The 19,434-nt window shown below is 34.2% G+C and overlaps 1 protein-coding gene across 9 annotated transcripts in view; it reads right to left on the reverse strand.

The window, feature by feature from the left end:
• ATP8A (ATPase phospholipid transporting 8A1) overlaps positions 1–19,434 on the reverse strand; it is a 187,280-nt gene that overhangs the window by 57,738 nt on the left and 110,108 nt on the right. For all 9 annotated transcript variants that reach the window (XM_072540155.1, XM_072540150.1, XM_072540156.1 and 6 more), the window contains 13 exons: positions 10,078–10,234; positions 9,183–9,366; positions 8,966–9,126; positions 8,636–8,833; positions 8,034–8,311; positions 6,560–6,666; positions 5,759–5,980; positions 5,320–5,620; positions 5,039–5,263; positions 4,747–4,985; positions 917–1,114; positions 601–812; positions 150–546 (listed from right to left, as the gene is read on the reverse strand). In XM_072540155.1, the coding sequence (XP_072396256.1) occupies positions 150–546; positions 601–812; positions 917–1,114; positions 4,747–4,985; positions 5,039–5,263; positions 5,320–5,620; positions 5,759–5,980; positions 6,560–6,666; positions 8,034–8,311; positions 8,636–8,833; positions 8,966–9,126; positions 9,183–9,366; positions 10,078–10,234 (2,879 nt within the window). The remainder of the gene's footprint in view (positions 1–149; positions 547–600; positions 813–916; positions 1,115–4,746; positions 4,986–5,038; positions 5,264–5,319; positions 5,621–5,758; positions 5,981–6,559; positions 6,667–8,033; positions 8,312–8,635; positions 8,834–8,965; positions 9,127–9,182; positions 9,367–10,077; positions 10,235–19,434) is intronic.

Here is a 19,434-nt window from a genome sequence, read left to right on the forward strand (position 1 = left end):
CTGTCGCAATCTTTACTGAATATTACTGTTGATACTTTATACACTAGAAACTTTAAGATTAAAAAAAAAAGCTTGATCTGAAAACTACGAGTAAAAGTTGTAACAAATGTGTTAAAATAATGAAGATGATGTTGAAAAATCGAACCTACCGTATATACACAATTCCCGAGAACCAAATATCCTCCGTCGTGTCCATTTAGCCACAAAATGTCATGTTGGTAAGCCAGTAAAGGCAGCCAGAACAAAAGAGCCGAATGTACCATTCCGTTTATAATCCACACCCAAAAAACCTTAATGTTGAACAGCTCTCCGCTTTGGGAAGGTTTGTAGAGCTTCGGGAACTGCATCATCTTATCAGAGCTACAAGGTTTGTCGAACAAACCCATAGCTAGAGGAGGTAGCGCTGTGAATATGACGTTGTAGAGACCGATGGTCCACCGCTCGAAAAGGATCTGCCCGGACCAACCTGAGTAGATTGCAAACCACAGTTCGATGACGTAGAGACAAATGTTCTTGTAAAAACTATACAGGATGATTTTACACATTCTGGAAACAATTATAAGTAAGTTTTAAAATGTTTTGACCGCTATAGATTTGTACCTTGAGTAGTTCCAAGCCCCGTGTACCAACAATAATCTTAACAGGAACCTGAATTGCGCTATACTGTAGTCTGAAGCGCAAGCAGCTTGAAGACCTTCTACTCCTGATATTCCCACACCAACGTGCGCCTTCTGGATCATAGCTACGTCGTTGGCGCCGTCGCCAATGGCGAGTGTAACCGTCTTCGTATATTTAGTAACATATTCCACTACCTAGAAATCAAATAAACCCTCTATGTACGAAAAATTATTGAGATAATCTGCCAAAAGCCAGAATACTGGTAGGATGTTAGTTAAAAAATAATTTTGATACTTACTTCGGCTTTCTGCATCGGCGACACCCTACAGCAGATCACGACTTTGCAGGAAACACACAATCTGAGGAAATCGTTCCTTAATTCACACGTCAAACAATACGTCAATGTTTTTCCGTCAATTATCAGTGCCAGCTCGTTTTGTTTTTCCAAATTTACTCCGATGTCTTCGCAATGTCGTAGAATTGCTTCCCTACTTTTCTAAAAACAAAAATAAAAAGTGAAAAAATAACTGTAAAAGTGTAAAAATAAATATTTTGAAGGCATCCAACAATGTGTGACTGATTTTATAAGCAGCTAGAGACCGATTTAGTCTAAGAACATGATTGATTTTAAAAGTGTATAAGGATGTATGATACATTTTAATAGCTCCCACAAAATTATGATTTTAAAATTATCTAAAAACATATGACTGATTTTACAATCTACTCTAGAGACGTATAACTAATTTTAAAGATCCTTAACAACGTGTAACTGATTAGGGACGCTTAACTGAAGATATGGTTGATTTTAAAGGTACTTAAAAACATGTGACTGATTTTAAGGGTACCGCATAACATATGAATGATTTTAAATATAATTAAGAGTATATAACAAATTTTGTCAATTATCAATAATATAATTTGGACATCAGTCAAAAGTGCTGACAAAGTTAAACAATTTACATAAATTAGATACACATATCACGCGAGGTCCGCGAAAATATTGACCCAATTAAAACTTATATAAAACTAAGATCTCTTGCCTAGAGAAGCATTCAATCAATATTCACTCAACAAACTTGATAGTCTTCAACGATCAACTTCATCAGTCTCTACTCAAAGTAATCCCGGGTCAACACCCATAGTGTACGTCTCATCAATAAACTCTGCTACTATTATTTGGTGTTTTCATTACAACTGAATGAACATCTTCACTGAGCCAACGAAGGGGAATTTGTTCATGGTAGTATGAAATGCCTCAGACCGACACTAGGACGACGTCAGATGATATCATTAATGGGAAAAGACGAAAATGAAATCACAACTAGAGAAAACATACTGACACCAATAGAAGAATTTTACACAGAACTTTACAGAACACATCAACAAGATGATGAGATGAGACCAGCACGGAAATTAATAAAAAATGTTGGATCAGAAATAATGCCAAAAGTAACAATTTCAGAGGTAACTACAGCATTGGAAAATAAGAAGAGAAATAAAGCTGCAGGAGAAGATAATATTACCACAGATATGATATTAGAAGGAGGTAAGGAACTAATTGCAATTGTAACTAAGCTTGTGGACAGTTGTTTACATCAGGGCAAAGTCCCTAAGAGCTGGAACAACTCTAAGTAATCTTATTACACAAGAAAGGTGATAGTCGAAAATTGGAAAACTACAGACCCATCAGCCTACTGTCACACCTGTTTAAAATACTCACCAAAGTCATAACTACTCGACTAACAAGGAAATTAGACGAATACCAACCATATGAACAGGCAGGTTTTAGAAAAGGCTATTCAACTTCCGATCACAAAACTTTGTTAACCACAAAAATATTATTAGAAAAATGTAACGAATACAAGTTTCCAGTTTTCCTAGCATTTGTAGACTACGAAAAAGCTTTCGATACCATAGAACACACGGCCGTGATAAACGCAATGCAAAATTGTAGAATAGATAGCAGATATATTAACTTAATAAAAGAAACTATGAACCAAGCTACAGCTACATACTACCTAAATGAAAATGAACACACGAACCCTGTACCATTAAACAGGGGAGTCAAACGGAGATACTTTATCACCCAAACTGTTCACCTTAGTTTTGGAGGACGTTTTTAAAAACCTAAATTGGAAATATAAGGGAATAAACATCAATGGCCGCTACCTCAGTAATCTACGATTTGCAGATGACATAATCCTGATAGCTACTGACCTACAAGAAATGCAAACCATGCTTTTAGAACTACATACCGAATCTTCTAAAATATGACTGAAAATGAATTTAAACAAAACAAAAGTCATGCACTCCGAAGACACCGTGACAATAATAAACGATAAAGTTATAGAAAAAGTTGAAGAATATATATACTTAGGACAAAAAATAATACTAAATAGGGAAATTCAAACTGAAGAAATAAAAAGAAGAAGAAAGTTAGCTTGGGCAGCATTCGGTAAACTGAACTATATACTCAGAAATCAACAAATTCAATTACATCTTAGATCTAAAGTTTTTGATGCATGCATTATTCCGATATTAATTTATGCGGCACAAACATGGACAATCACAAAAAAGAATATGAATATACTTAGAGTCACTCAACACGCGATGGAAAGAGCAATGCTAGGTATATCACTTAAGGACAAGAAAACAAACACATGGATAAGACAGAAAACCAAAGTCACCGATGTGGTGCAAAAATCATTAAAGTTGAAATGGGAATACGCTGGACATGTAGCTAGGAGCGATCTAAACAAATGGCACAGATCAATTTTAACCTGGAGACCATACCAACACAAAAGACCCAGAGGCAGACCTCCTATGAGATGGACAGATGATCTGAAAAGGACTGCCGGGAAAAATTGGCTACAAGTAGCGTACAATAAAAAACAATGGAAAGGAAGACTTGAAGAGGCTTATGTTCAGATGTGGACGTGAATGGCTAGACGAAGAAGAATAAATTTTGAAAGCAGCTAAATACGTATAACTGATTATAAAGATACTTAAGAATGCCCGACTGATTCAAAAAGTATAGCAAATAAGTTTTTGTGGCTCTAAGAACACATGACACTTCTTGTGTTTTGATATTTTAATGAAACTTCAGAATGTCATAACATATTGTTTAAAATGGCTTGGAACATACCGTAAAATGGTTTTAAAGTAACTTAAAAACGTGTGACTAATTTTAAAATTAGATTTTACTGTTACCGCAGAACATATGACTGCTTTCAAAGGTAAGTAAAATTATATAATAAATTTTAAAAGCAGCCCAAGACGTATAACTGATTTATAAAGATACTTAAGAACGTGCAGCTGATTCCAAAAGTCATACGAACTAATTTTGAATGTATCTATGAACATACAACTGATTTTAAAGATACTTCAGAATGTATAACACATTTTAAAACAGCTCGGGATGTACAATTATAATTATTAAAGATACTTTAAAACGTGTGACTGATTTTAAAACTGGATTTTAATGTTACCGCAGAACATCTGACTTCTTTTCCAAAGGTAATTAATCGTATTTAACAAATTATAAAGCAGCTAAATACGTGTAACTGATTATAAAGATACTTAGGACCGTGTGACTGATTCCAAAAGTTATAGCAATTGATTTTGAATGTATCTAAGAACACATAACTGATTTTAAAGGCACTTCAGAACGTATAACACGTTTTAAAACCAACTCCGGATGTACGACTGGTTTTAAAAGCACTAAAAAACGTGTGACCAATTTTAAAACTAGATAAGGGCTGATTTTAAAGGTAATTAAGATTATATAACAAATTTTTAAAGTAGCTAAATACGTGGAACTGATTATAAAACTTATTTTAATGACACTTCAGAATGTCTAGCTCATTTTAAAAACGGCTCGGGAAGTACGATTTTATTTTCAAAGGTACTTAAAAAAGTGTGATCTGATTTTAAAGTTACTGCAGAACCTATATCTGATTTTAAAGGTAATTAAGAGTATATAACAAATTTTATAAGCAGCTAAATACATATGACGGATTATAGAGAACGGGAGCCTAATTTTAAAGTAGCTAGGAACTGAATTAAGAGCAAGTAAGGACATATAAATGAGTTTAAAAGCAGAAAGGAGTTGCTAGTAGTGATACGTACGTCCAATCCGTCTTCATTAAGAATAATCAGCTGCATCCCTTGGGATAGAAGTCTGCAAGAGTATCCAATGTTTATGGCAGTTTCTTGTTTATCACCCGTCAACACCCAAACATTAATATCAGCTTGAAGTAGAGCTGCTATCGTATCAGGCACACCTTCTTGTAATTTATCTTCTATGGCAGTAGCTCCGACCAATTTCAATTTACGTTCTATCAGATTTGCAGCTTCTTCGATTTTTTCTAAAAAAACAGATCATAAATACAAGAACGAAAGCTATGTCTGGTTTTAGTACCTTCTCTATGTTGTAGGGATATGCTGGCTTTATGATACATCTCTTTCCAGTGTTCAAAATCAGCTTCTTTCAATTCTGCCACTGCGCAACATAAAGTTCTCAATCCTTCGCTGGCGAAATGCTCCAAATGTTGAAGAATAACTTCGCAATGCTCTCTACCGGAATTGTTGTCCAGTCTTTCGTATATAACCGAGTCTGCGCCTTTACAGAACAGCTTAATTTTACCTATGAATTAAAAACGTCGATACAGAAAGTGTTGTTACGTTTTAATCACAACAAACCTTTAGGATCCCTCACTATAACGCCCATTCTCTTTCTAGCCGAAGTAAACTCAAGTACAGTCAGTATCTCATATCTTTCCCTGGTACCTAACGCATCGATTTCTACATGATCTGGAGTTCTGCTTTCGAAGACATATCCGTATTTGGCAGCACCATACACTAACGCCCTCTCGTCCGGGGATGCAGCATGGTAAATCACTTCACCTTCTGGCGTCTTCTCGGGAATGACTGTATGACACACAGATAGAAGAACGAGCATTTCTCGCATCAAGTTAGCATTTTTGTGACCGTCGCGAAGGTTCTGAAAAGAAACATCGAAAAATATAAAACTAGTACAGTTAAAGACAAAAAGTTATAAAAGAGAGAAGAAATATCAAATATTCAATTAAGGAGTGAACAAAAAGCAACATAAAGATTATTAGAAAAGCTTATTCTTTACCTTTACTAAGATCGAGTCCTCTACGTTGTCTGTGGTCGTGTAGACATCCCTACCGATGGCTAGCTTCTTAAATTCCATAATGTTTCTCGTCAGGGTGCCAGTCTTATCGGAAAAAACATACTTGACTTGTCCCAGCTCTTCGTTCAGATTAGAAGTTCTCGCCATTGCAGGGGTGTTTGTCTCTGCGTGGTACATTTCCGCATCCATGTTGATAAATATAGCCTAAAGATATTGGTTCATTAAATTTATTGGAAATATGTATTAACAAAATACAAAATGAGTTATATTGTGAAGTAATGAGGGGTAAAAATACAAAATTAGTGGTATTTTAAAGTAATGAGAGGTAAAAGTTAATTAAGATGTGGCAACACTGTATTTAACCGCAGAAGTTAATGTGGAAGTTTTTTTTATTGATGAGCGACTACCATTCGCGGTGTGTTGGTTATAGTTTGACCAGGAGTTTCCTCATGAGGAGTAAGGGAGTTAATCTTCATAACGTACAGCTCACAAGTGCACTGTACACCGAGAATGATTAGAGAATGATTGGATAACATGGATATTAGGCGCTTGTATAGCCGATCACTCGCTACAAACTTCAATTGTATCATATATATCTGGATGAGTTGCTTCGTGATTTGCTCGCTAGTGTTTTGGGTGAATGTTTCGGTACAACATATCCTGTGTATCTGTGATTGAAATTAAAACGAGTAATAACCTGCAAGAAACCGTGGCTATTACCGTATTACATAAGTCAAATAAAAAAAGATTAAAAAATATTATATGAGAAAATATTATATTTACCTGAATAAACCTGACGACTTCCAATGTTACTTGAAGTGATATTGGTATCAAATTGTTAAAAAGAATCAAAAATGTAAGTAAGTTGTAGAAAAAATTATAGGAATGATCTGAAACAAAAAAAATTAATAGTATAATAATGTATCATCTATAGAAAGTATGTGGAACTTCACTTTCGGTGATTTTTATGTTCTTTAAGCTTCTGAAAGACCACAAGAATCCACGGTTTGGTTTTCTAAAGTTGGCTTTAGTTAAAGGGGACTACTTTGCGTGAGTGGATTATCATAGAATAGGCCCAAAAGCACGTGTTGTAAGTACAGATATCTTCTTCTTCTTCACGTGCCATCTCCGCGACGGAGGTTGGCAATCATCATGGCTATTCTGATCTTAGATGCTGCTGCTCTGAATAGTTCAATTGATGTGCATCCGTACCATTCCCTCAAGTTACGCAACCATGAGATTCTTCTTCTTCCTACACTTCTCTTGCCCTGGATTTTTCCTTGTATAATCAATTGAAGTAGGTTGTATCTCTCATTACGCATAACATGCCCCAGGTATTGCAGCTTTCGTGTCTTGATGGTTTCCAATACTTCCATTCTTTTGTTGATTCTTCTCATGACTTCGTTGTTTGTTACATGCTCGGTCCATGATATCTTCAGGATTCTTCTATACACCCACATTTCAAATGCTTCCAACTTTTTAGCAGTCGACGCGTTAAGTGTCCATGCTTCTATCCCATAAAGCAGAGTCGAGAAAATATAGCACCTTACCAGCCTAACTCTAAAGTCCAATTTTAGTTCTCTTGCACAAAGTACCTTTCTCATTTTATTGAAGTTTGTACGTGCTTTCTCTATTCGAACTTTGATTTCTTTGGAGTAATCGTTTGTGTGATTAATTATTGTGCCAAGATAGTGGTAGTTTTCAACTTGTTCTAAAGCACTACCGTTAATTGTCAGGCTTTCACCATTATTTTGGGTTTTTGATATCCTCATAAATTTGGTTTTCTTGGTGTTTATTGATAATCCATATTCCTCTCCATACTCAACTATCTTGTTCATTAGCTTTTGGAGGTCTCGGAGGTTGTCTGTTATTATGATAGTATCGTCCGCATATCTAATATTGTTAATTGGTGTTCCATTGACCTTGATTCCTGCTGTTTCTCCCTCAAGAGCTCTTTTCATAATTTCTTCAGAGTATGCATTGAATAGTAGTGGTGACAATACACACCCCTGTCGCACTCCTCTTTTAACTTCGAACTCTTCTGATGTGTGTTCATTAATGTACAGATATTCAAGAACTTAATTGACTGATAACAGTTATGTGGCCAGCAAATTCTCCCAACTTAAACCCAATTGAAAAAAATTTAAAAACATTTTTTAAGGGTGGCAATTTAATAATCAGACTTATTCGTCCAACATATGGCACCTACTTCCTAGATTTTTTATATAATAGTAAAAATATAGTCTAGTACACTTACCTTCTAAGCCAATATACCAGTCACGATCAGCATGACTTTTGGTCCACAAAACGTTAAAAATGGAACAGATCAAGCACATCACGAACAGCACACCGAACAGTAAAAGGATCTGGACGTTGGTCATCTTATCAACTGTCGAACGCTTCAAAGGCGCCATGGCGGAGTTCTTCATCAGCTTTGTCTCGTGGCCGGTGTATATCACGATTCCGAACACCCACGAGGTGTTTCGCAAGATGGCACCACGGAGAAGAATCTGGTCCGGTCCAAGAGGTTCGGGACTAAGAAAAGAAGATAAAAAAATGTAATTACAGTAACTTATCAGAAGGTATGTTAAGTTTTACGGATATATGAGATGGTATGAGATCAGAAAGTTCCAAGAAATTTATTAGGCAAGTCTCTGAAATGATAATACTCTAGAATATATAATATAAAATTCCTATAGTGTTAAAATTTAACTACTTAATGATTTTTGTTAGTACCCTACAAGACTACTGCTCTAATTGTGATTAAAATCAAATAATGGAGTGATCAAGAGTACAAGTGATCGAATGATGAAGTGACGTTTCTGTTCGATTACTATCATGAATTAAAAAAGTACTTACGATCGTCCTGACTGTCTGATGACACCGTTGAATTCATATAAGTGTTTATTGGGCGGCTCACACTCGATGGTACCGAACAGCTGCGCCAAGTCTTGTATGCTCGTCAAAGTCGAGGTACTAGTCAGAGCTTGTCTGATTTTCAAGTTAGTCTCTCCGTCCAAATTTGCGGTTTCGATAAAACTCATTCCTTGAGGCTCACTAAAAGATTATAAGAAATGTGTTCAATTAGTTCAGCAGGTTAGGCGACTGCTATACTGATAATTCGATACTCTTGCAACTCTTATTAAAATAAAGAATTCAAGAACATATTTTACAATATTTTTATTTTACCTCGAAGATAAAAGGACCAGATCTGCCGGAAAAAAATTGTTGTTCCAAACTTTCACTATATCCCCCACTACTACGTTCTTCCACCGCACATATATCCAGTTATCCCCTCTTAGCACTTCTACTTTTCTATGGTTCGTTTCGTCATCGGCTCTATGTCTTTTCTACAACAAAACCACGTAAGTGAGACTAGAAATACTTTGGTCTCATGTTTACTTACGACATCCTCTATGATTTCCTTGATGGCAGATACAGATAATATAAAAATTAGAGGCACTAAAGTGGTGTATCGGCCAGTGGGCGAGACGTCGGGGATCTGTTGTAACATCGCTATCATAAGAAAAAACACGTTGGCCCATCTTCGGAACTGTTCGAACAGGAACAGCGGTATGAATCTTACAATACTGCAAAAGAAAACAATATTCGTAGAAATACTTAAAGAATATTTAAAAAGTTTTTTTTGTGCTGTTTACGAAGTCATTCCATACCCGAATTGAATCGACGCTATTTTGGACTAAATGCTTGGAAATCGCAAGGTGAAAAGTCAGGACTGTAAGGTGGATTCTTTATTAACCAAGAGCATCAACCTAAGGAAAAATAAAGGGCAAGTAGTGGTTTGTGTTATGGAAAGATTCCAATGAAAGTGAAAGGAAAACATATATAATACTACCAGAATACCAGTTATGCTGTAAGGCAGTGAAACTGGTTAGGTAAAAAGAGAGCAGAACCACTAATGCATATAGCGGAAATTAGAATTCTTAGGTGAATGATTGGAGTATTAGTAAAGGATTAATTAACAATGGATCTATTGGGGGAAGTCTAGAGGTAGCGCCAATTGCTGCCAAAATGTAGAAGAATGTTAAATGTAACTTTTTATTGCAACATCAAGATAGCTTTCTTGCAATGATGAAAGGAAGTAAAGGAACCCAGTTATGATTTAATATGAATCATAACTGGATTTATGACAGTGGAATATGAATCAATATTAATGAAAGAGACTCCATTTTTTTCTTTATAAAGTTCACCAAAAAATTAAAATACAAATACCGATATCTTGTTCATCGTTTAAAACATCTTTGTCAAATTGCTTTACTCTGTTCAGGATGTTATCTTACCTGTATTTGGCTGTTGATACCCTATTATTAACAAATTTGGTAACTGGCGGTTGCGTCCTATTGATAAATATCACACGTTGCTCGGCACTAACTCTAGGATCAGCTGAGGTCTCAGTGTCCCTGTCAAGTGCAGATGATAGTTTTCCATCTTCCTCATCTAAAAAGAACCATTTATAATGTAATATTATTATTACTTTCTACTGTTCAACTTTTCTACTATAACTAGTATTATGTTGTGCTAATTTGAATCTAATACTGAAATTGCATCCACATCCAAATTTAAAAGTTAGTCAGATAGCAGAATTTCCTTATTCTTTAAAACTTCTGAAAACACTTAAAATAGACCACGCACACAGGCAAATAAGGTATGAGTTTGAATGAACCTGTCTATGAGACTCTGTTTATTATCCCTGGCAAAATAACTCTATTTCATATGTTGCAAAGTAAAAAAAATAGCTTAAATGTGTTTTAAATACATTTATTTTCTTTAAATTCGTGTTTTAAAAAAAGTAGAAAATTGTTAGGTTGGAAAATTTAAATTTATATAGAAAATTTATTTTGTGGGAGAGACTAATTTTTTTTGATACCTCTACTTAAACTCTGAAAGCCCTACAGTACTTTTAGTCCAGTTACTGTGGCATTTTCCCTTTAAATGTTTTATAACTGCACTGATTTATCTGAAATTTTTACAGTGAGTAGTAAATTACTCAAAAAACATAAGTTATATGGTGCCGATGTGTGCTTCTACCCCTGGGGTGGTTGGCACCCCATCTAGGAGGTTGAACTTTTTACACTCAAAATAATCCCGGGAATTAATATAGAATCAAATTTTAAACAAAAAATGTCATGTAAATTTTTTTCGCTAAATTAATACTTTTTGAGTTATACGCACTTAAAAAAGTAAACTTTTCGCAAAAAAGAACATGTTTTCCAATGATTTTGTACGAATAACTCAAAAACAAAGCGTTTTATTGAAAAATCTATAATGAGCAAAAATAAAGCTTATAAAAAACAAAGAGATTGTTTTTTTATTAAGTTTTATAAGTACAATACTAAGAGATTTATAATTGTTTGAAGATGACTTTTTATTTTTGGGATACTATACTCGATGCATTTAACTCAAATATCGGAAAATGGACATCTTTTTTGATAAAAACTTATACAGCACTTTTTAAAGAGCTAGAAAAAATCTTTAAAATGAGCTATGTTAAAAGCCATTTCGATTAAAACAAAGCGAAATACGAAGGAAAGAATTTGAATTACTCTAGCGTTTTTAAAAAAAAACGAGCAGTATAAGTAACACTATTTCGATCAGAATTGAAATTAAACGTATATTTTCTACAATTCATTTTATTTTAGTGTTCTTTATAAGTTTTAAAAGTTTAGCCTATTTAAAATGCGTATTTTTTGAAAAAATCATGTTTTAATTAAAAAATCTTTTTTTTTATTTATCTAAAAATTTATTTTTGTCAAAATAAATCTAAAACTATAAGAGATACGTGAAAAATGGTTCTATACCAAAATGTAGTTTTTTTCTTAACAAAAATTTTGATTTTTTTTGTTGTAGCTCGAAAAATAATAGAGATACAGCCAATTGAAGTTTAAGATACAGCGGCTGACACACCTGTAATCAGCACTTTGGCCCTTTACTATTTAAAAAGAAAGAATTTTAACATATTTTAATCGACTTAGTCTTGTAGCTTTTGAAATTATCTTCATAGTCTTGTAGCTTTTGAAATTATCTTCAAAATATGTTTTTAATGGACACTGTAGCTTAAAAATTAACGGAGTTATTCTAAAAAAATTTTGGAACATGTTATTACATGGAACAAAACTGGTAACAGACACACTAACACTCACACAAATATGTATATAATACATACATACATACATACATATATACATATATATATATATATATATATATATATATATATATATATATATATATATATATATATATATATATATATATATATATATATATATATATATATATATATATGTGTGTATGTATGTATGTTGTGTATATAATATAGGCACCTCTAAACTGAACATTTGCTTCAGAGAACTAACGAACACAGAGAAGCGACACTCCGTTGAAGTTGCGTGGGCAAGCCGCCAATGAGTGCCAATGACAGGAGTACTTCAGATCTCGAAGACATTTTAGAAGCTGGGAGATACTGTACAATTTTACTGTATGGCCTTGCCAAAGACACCCACGTGAACAAAATGAATAAGGTCGAAGATTATTCATCATTACTTGAACAAATGCGATACGAATCGTTTATTAAAGCCACAACTAAAAATAGTGCAGTTAAATTATCATCTCTTGTACCAACTGTAAGTGCCCTGAATGAGCATATCAAAAGAGTTTATTTACAAACTCAGATATAGCTTGAAAACAAAGAGATTGATATAACGGATTGGGGATGGTCAAGAGTGATGATATTTTACAACCAATAAAAATGAAAAGTTCATCTGCACCAGAAGAACTATTGAAACTGATTTTTTGCAATTGCAAAAAGGGTTGTGGCTCAGCGTGTGGCTGTCGTAGACTAGGTCTATTTTGCAATGCTACGTGTGGAACATGCTCTGGCGACAATTGTCAAAACTGTCCTGCAATAGACGAAGAGGTGGAGTTAGAACACGACGAGAATGACGCTTCAGACAATGAATAATTTGATATATTGTAAATAATTTTTATTTTTGTAAATATATTTTGTATACTTTCTAATGTAAAGTATTTTCATGCATAATTTTTTACAATAAAAACATCATGAGTATACTTAATTTTTTTATTTAGACATTTACCAAAGGGGAATTTGTTTCGTGAGCATAGAGGTGGTTTTTAAGGGTTGAAAATAAGCAACGAATCAAAAAATATTTTATTGATAAGAAAGGAATTTTTGAATATAAATGTACATTAAAAACTTTTGAAGTTGTTTAAAAAGATTTTTTATATATTTTGACATAGGGGGTAGTTTTTAAGGGTTGAAGTGTTGCAATCAACCAAAACTATTTTATATAAGCAGAGAATTACATTGTAGATGATATAAATGCACTACAAAAGCGTTTGAACCTGTTAAACGATTTTTTACAATTATTTTTATTAAAAGGGGTGGTTATTAAGATTATTTAAGGGTTGAGAATGTACACAATATCCATGAATATAATTGACAATATTTCAATTACCTAATTTAACACGATTTAAATCCATAAAATGCCTTAATATAAATTTTTTTCATTATTTTCAATAAGGGGTGATTTCACCCCTTAAAAATAAAAATCGCATATATAACTTTTGAAGAGGTAGGTAAGATAAGCCTAATTCCAAATTATTAGCAAAATCGATTCAGTTATGAAAAATTTAGATGTATTGACCTCTTTTCCTCCACAGTGACTGGAGTATTTGTGTACTGGAAAAACAACTTTGATACAATAATCTTACCTTCACAGAAGTCAGATATCTCATAAAATAGATCCGTATAACAATAACTTAGACAATATTTGTAAAGATTTCTTCGCACTCCACTAAAAAAGCTAGTCACGAAATTCAACCGTCTAAAAACTGACATATTCCTAATAAAAAGTAAAAGATTCCAAAATAAAATAACGGAGAATAAAACAGATGATTGAACTCATAAGTTGAAGGACATTACACGATATGTTTATTATTCATCGATTCATTAACTTTCAAAACATCATCTAGTTATCTCTATCACAGGCTGTTTTGCTTTTTAGTTAAATAATCGATATAATTTATCAAGTTTTTATATAAAATAGATCAAAGTAATTAAATCATCTCGTTATACAATAAATTCAAAAGTTTTACAAAGTGATTCATGCACAAAAAGTTGATACAGTTGAGTCCATGGTTCTTTACCTCATGCGTCATTAATACCTGGCGAGATAAAACATATACTTTTTATCTAGCATTATTGTCTTTCACGCATAAAACTAATGACAAACCAGTTACCGCCTGTTATTAAGCAAAGACACATGTTATTTTTATGAACGCTCCAGACTCAGTACATTGAAAAGAGATAGGCGCAAAAAAGACGCTTTAAGGCTGTTTTATCGGTGCATCAAAACCTAGGGACAGTGTTTTCTCTGTTATTTACTGACAAAATGTCTTGAAATTTGGACACGTTATTCTAAATTATGTTGCCTTTAAACTGATGGTTTTACTTTTTTTATTTTTTTGAAACTTCTGTTGAAAAATTGGAATATACTGTTTAACGTTCTATTATAACCAAACTTTTTACGCCCATCACTCGAAAGAGTTTTTTTTTCTGTAATCGTTGATTTTTGTTTCACCTTTCTGTGTCCAGTAATAATCGAGAAAAGCGTGTTCCAACTTTAAAGAAAATTGCTAAAAAATACTGAAATCTAATAGTGAAACGTGTTACTCGTCATTGGGCTTAGTTTCATCGTTATCGCCTTCGTGACGTCAAAACTCATGAACGTACGGTCAGTTAGTTCGAGTTAAAACTAATTTGAATGGAGAATAATGTATTTGTTGTCATTAAACTACCCGTCGGCCGGCGGCACTGAGTAAAGATGGTCTCGCGTAAGCAGTGTAGAAAAGTAAGTGATACGCCCATTTCAAATCGCAGTTGGCTTGAACTGCTAAAACAGCCTTAAGTACAATTTGTATACAATTTTTGTCCTGTTTTTGCATTTATAGGTTACTTACAGTCGGAAAAATGAAATATTACCCATGAACGATCACATCAATCACTTATTTTGTATTTGCTGTCTTTTTCTATAACAAATGTTTGTTATTTATATAAAAAGACGGCAAATTATACAAAATAAGTGATTGATAAGTTCATGGGTAATATTTCATTTTTCCGACTGTTTATTACATAAAAACGGCCTAATTAACAAACCACGTAACTCCAAAAAAATCGAATATTGGATTTTATTTTATTACAATGATCTAAGGTAGCTCTACATTGCTGTCTAAGCACTAAACTCCAAAAAAAATTAACTAATTCTGGAAATGGAAAAACCAAAACACGTACCTTTTTGGTGGGAAATTTGTTAATGCAAACCTGGTCACTCCTGGCTATGGCAGCCTGTTTCCATAGTGTAGCATGTGTGTTGTGTGGTACTTGGCTGATTCATTCTGCCTGTGTAAATATATGTTTCCAGTTCATCCAATAACTCTCAAATTTGATGGTAAAATACTTTAATGTCCTAACCTCAGCTTATTCTCGCCTGTTTAAGCTCAAATATATTAGCAAATCGATAAATTCCAAAGGCATTATAGTTACTTGGTTTGCTTACAAATTAAAATGTTTGTTTATCCTATTCAGTGGAGTTACGGATTTTGTTACTTACTCTTCGCTTGTTAAATAATTTACCGTTGAAATATGTAGATATAATAAAGTTTTAATACGTTTCATGTTAAATAATCAGATTTGTTATGTAACAAACCCTTTTTTGGAGTTACGAGTTTTATCGATGAATGATAACGGAGTTACGTGTTTTTACAATGGTGGGTTACATAAAAATGGTATAAATTCTGGGAGTTAGTGGTCAGATTTTCAAATAAAGCTGACCATTAACAGGATTTTGTTTTGTTTAGAGGAGAAAAATGTCTTCGAGACCAAGAAAAATTTTAGACTTAGCAAAATGTGCAGCTAAATCGTTTTAAGACGATACATCTATACCAACAGAGAAAGAAATCAACTTAAATCCCGAGGCTAACACAGCAGTTGTCAGCAGTGATTCCAAGTCAGATTTTTTAATAGAGAATGATAATGGTAACTTACTTCCGGTTCAGACCTACAATGAAGTCACTTTAGATGACTTCGGTTTATGCACCGACATAGTAGCAGAATGCACCACAAAATCACTTAAAGAGAACGAATCTTTTCCAGCACAGAGAATATCGAACTCAACTCCAGACAACACAAATGTTGGAAGCGATGATTTTCAATCTGGATTTTTCATTGTCAAATATGACGGCACCTTATTTCCAGTACAGACGGTTGTAGGAGACTCATTGGCTGAGAATTATGTAAAGCCCCGTGGTAGAGAATAACATAAACAAGTTGAAAACATCACGGAAAACCTCATGGAAATTGATGAACCACATACAGGAATTGACGATCAAGAAATAGAGAAACCAGATAGGTTATCCGATGTTAACGATCAGCTCCCAAACAGGAAAAGAAAAAAACGACATCAAGTTTCAGAGGATAACTGGCAGTGTAACCAGGCGAAGATTTTACATGAGCAAGGGGGGAATACATGGGAAGGAAATTAACTTATGAAAAAGTAACAAGATACATTTCTAGATCAAATAGAACGATGAAAAAAATCACTCGCAAGTGTAAAGGAAGGACTTTTAAATGTCATAACATTTCAGAACAGAAGAGAAAAAAGATGTTTGACAACTTTTGAGCGTTAACATGAAAAGGGGAAAAAATATTAGTAAATACTTCAACTGATGTGGATTTGACACAAAGAGCTCGGGATAGATCTCTTCTCTTCTTCTTTGTCAACCATTTTCCATCCACTCCTGAATGTAGGTCTCTCCCAATTGCTTCCATCTTTCTCTATCTTGCGCCAATCTAATCCACTGTTTACCTGCCACTGTTCTTATGTCATCTACCCATCTTTTTTGAGGTCTTCCCGTGCTTCTTGTTGTCGTCCTTGGTCTCCATTCTAGAATTCTCCGTGTCCACCTGTTGTCATTATATCGGGCTACGTGACCTGCCCAGCGCCATTTCATTTTTGCAATTTCTTCCACAATATCCCTAATCTTCGTTCTACGTCTTATCTCGGTGTTTCTAATCTTGTCTCTTAGTGATATTCCAAGCATGATTCGTTCCATTGCTCTTTGCGTTGTTTCTAATTTTTTAGCAGATTTTTGGGTAAGGGCTACTGTCTCCAAGCCGTAAGTACAAACTGGTAGTATGCATGTGTTATACACCTTTTTCTTTAAGTTTACAGGAATGGAGGTGTTTTTCAAGATATATGCTAATTTGCCGAAAGCGCCCCATGCCAGTTGTGTTCTTCTTTTAATTTCAGCATCTTGATTTGGTTTTCCTAGTTTGATAACATGACCTAGATATACATACTGTTCAACATTTTCTATGGTATGATTTTGTATTGTTATATTTGTCTGGTCTCGGCTCAGTATTTTTGTTTTGCTGTAGTTCATTTTTAAGCCTACCGCTCCTGAAACTGCATTTAATTGTTGTAACATATCATTTAGTTCTTGGATATTGTCGGCTATTAAAACTATGTCATCTGCGAATCGCAAGTGGTTTAAGTATGATCCGTCGACGTTGATACCCTTATTGTTCCATTCTAGTTTCTTAAAAATGTCTTCTAGAGCAAGGGTAAATAGTTTGGGAGAGATGGTGTCTCCTTGTCTTACCCCCCGTTATAGTCTTATGGGATTAGTTTTTGTGCTTTCGTCCAGCTTTATCTGCATGGTGGCATTTTCATATATGTTTTTAATTATGTTAGTGTATCTTGAATCTATACGTGCGTTTTCTAGAGATTCAAGCACTGCCCATAATTCGATGGAATCGAATGCTTTATGGAAATCGACGAACGCCATATGAATTGGAACATTATACTCGGTGCATTTTTCTATCAGTGTTCTTACGGTGTGCAAGTGGTCTATGGTACTAAAATGTTTTCTGAATCCAGCCTGCTCGATAGGTTGATAGAAATCGAGCTTATGTGTTAGGCGGTTGGTTATGATTTTAGTTAGTAATTTATACAGATGTGAGAGCAAGGATATTGGTCGGTAATTCTCGATGTTTGCTTTGTCTCCTTTCTTGAATAGTAAAATGACTTCTGAGTTGTACCATTCTTGAGGAATCTTTCCTTCATCAATTACTTTATTAAATAAAATATTTAATACCTGTTCTATTTTTCTTCCACCGATTTTCAACATTTGGACTGTAATTTTATCCTCTCCCGAACATTTATTCGTTTTTAGTTGATTTAGGGCCATTCTTATTTCATAGTCGGTTATGTCCGGTATTTCTTCTGAGCCGGTGTTAATTATTGTTCGTTCAGTACGTCGTTGTTGTGGTTGTGTATTTGCCGAGTATAATTTAGTGTAGAATTTTTCAATGGCCTCGCTTATTTCCTTTCTGTCTCGGACGGTGACGTTTTTCTCATTTTTTATTTCTATGATTTTTCTTGTGCCGTTTGAGTTTTTTGCTTTGAGTACTTTCATATTGCAGTTATCTTGTATTATATTTTTTATTAGATTGTTAGTATAGTTTCTATGATCGTTCCTAATTTCTTTCTTCACGTTTTTGTTTAAACTTTTCAAGCTGTCCGAAGTTCGATCTGTTCTGTTTCGTCTTTCTTTTAGTAATTTAATTGTATTAGGTTGAAGTTTAGATGTTTTGGCTGTTTTCGTGTTTGGGCATATTTTCTTAACCGATGTTGTTACAGTTACTTTTATTTTATTGGCTAGTCAGTTTATATCTATTTGTCTCAGTGTCTCTACTGATTTTAGTCTTGTGCTTAGCTCTTTTTGGTATTCCGTTTGTTTTTGAAATAGGACATCGGTGGTTGGGTATCGTTCTCGTTTAATAAGTTTCTTTCGTTCTACTCTCGTCTGTATTTTAATATTCGCTCTAACCAATCTATGGTCACTTCCGGTATAGAATTTGTTTAGTACTGTCACGTCGGTGCATGTTTTTGTTATTGGAGAGTATATAGTCTATTTCGTTCTTAGTTTTCTTGTCTGGGCTGATCCATGTCCATTTACGTTGTTTAGATTTTTTAAAGAAAGTGTTGAGACAAAATAAATTTTCGTTGTTTAAGTAGTTGTACAACATCTCACCCCCTTCGTTCCTGTTGTCCAGCCCAAAGCGACCGATATATTGTGTATCGCCCTCTTCTTTTGTTCCAATTTTTGCATTAAAATCTCCTGTGATTATTACGAAGTGTGATTTTTCTTGGTTCCTTGCTGTTGTCAGATCCTCGTAAAATGATTCAGCTTCCTCGTCTGTTGAGTTTCCTGTCGGTGCATATCCATGTATTATCTGTAAGCTGTATCTGCTGTTCAAAGCGATGACAAGATATATGACTCTGTTTGATACTGCACAGAACTTCGTTGCTTTATAGGGAGCTCGTTTGTTTATCAGGAACGCTACACCGCCTATGTGATGATTTTCTACGGAGTTTTTCTGGTATAGGTGGTGACCAGATTTTAAGATGGTACATACTTCTCCTGGTAAGCGAGTTTCACACAGTCCAATTATATCCCATTTGATATTTGAGAGCTCTTGTTCTAGTTCGTCAAGGTGTTCTTGGGTCCTCATAGTTCTTATATTGTAAGTGGCTATACGAAGCAATGATGAGTAG

The sequence above is a fragment of the Diabrotica undecimpunctata genome, chromosome 8, assembly GCF_040954645.1.
Source record: "Diabrotica undecimpunctata isolate CICGRU chromosome 8, icDiaUnde3, whole genome shotgun sequence".
In the NCBI taxonomy this organism is placed as follows: Eukaryota; Metazoa; Arthropoda; class Insecta; order Coleoptera; family Chrysomelidae; genus Diabrotica; species Diabrotica undecimpunctata.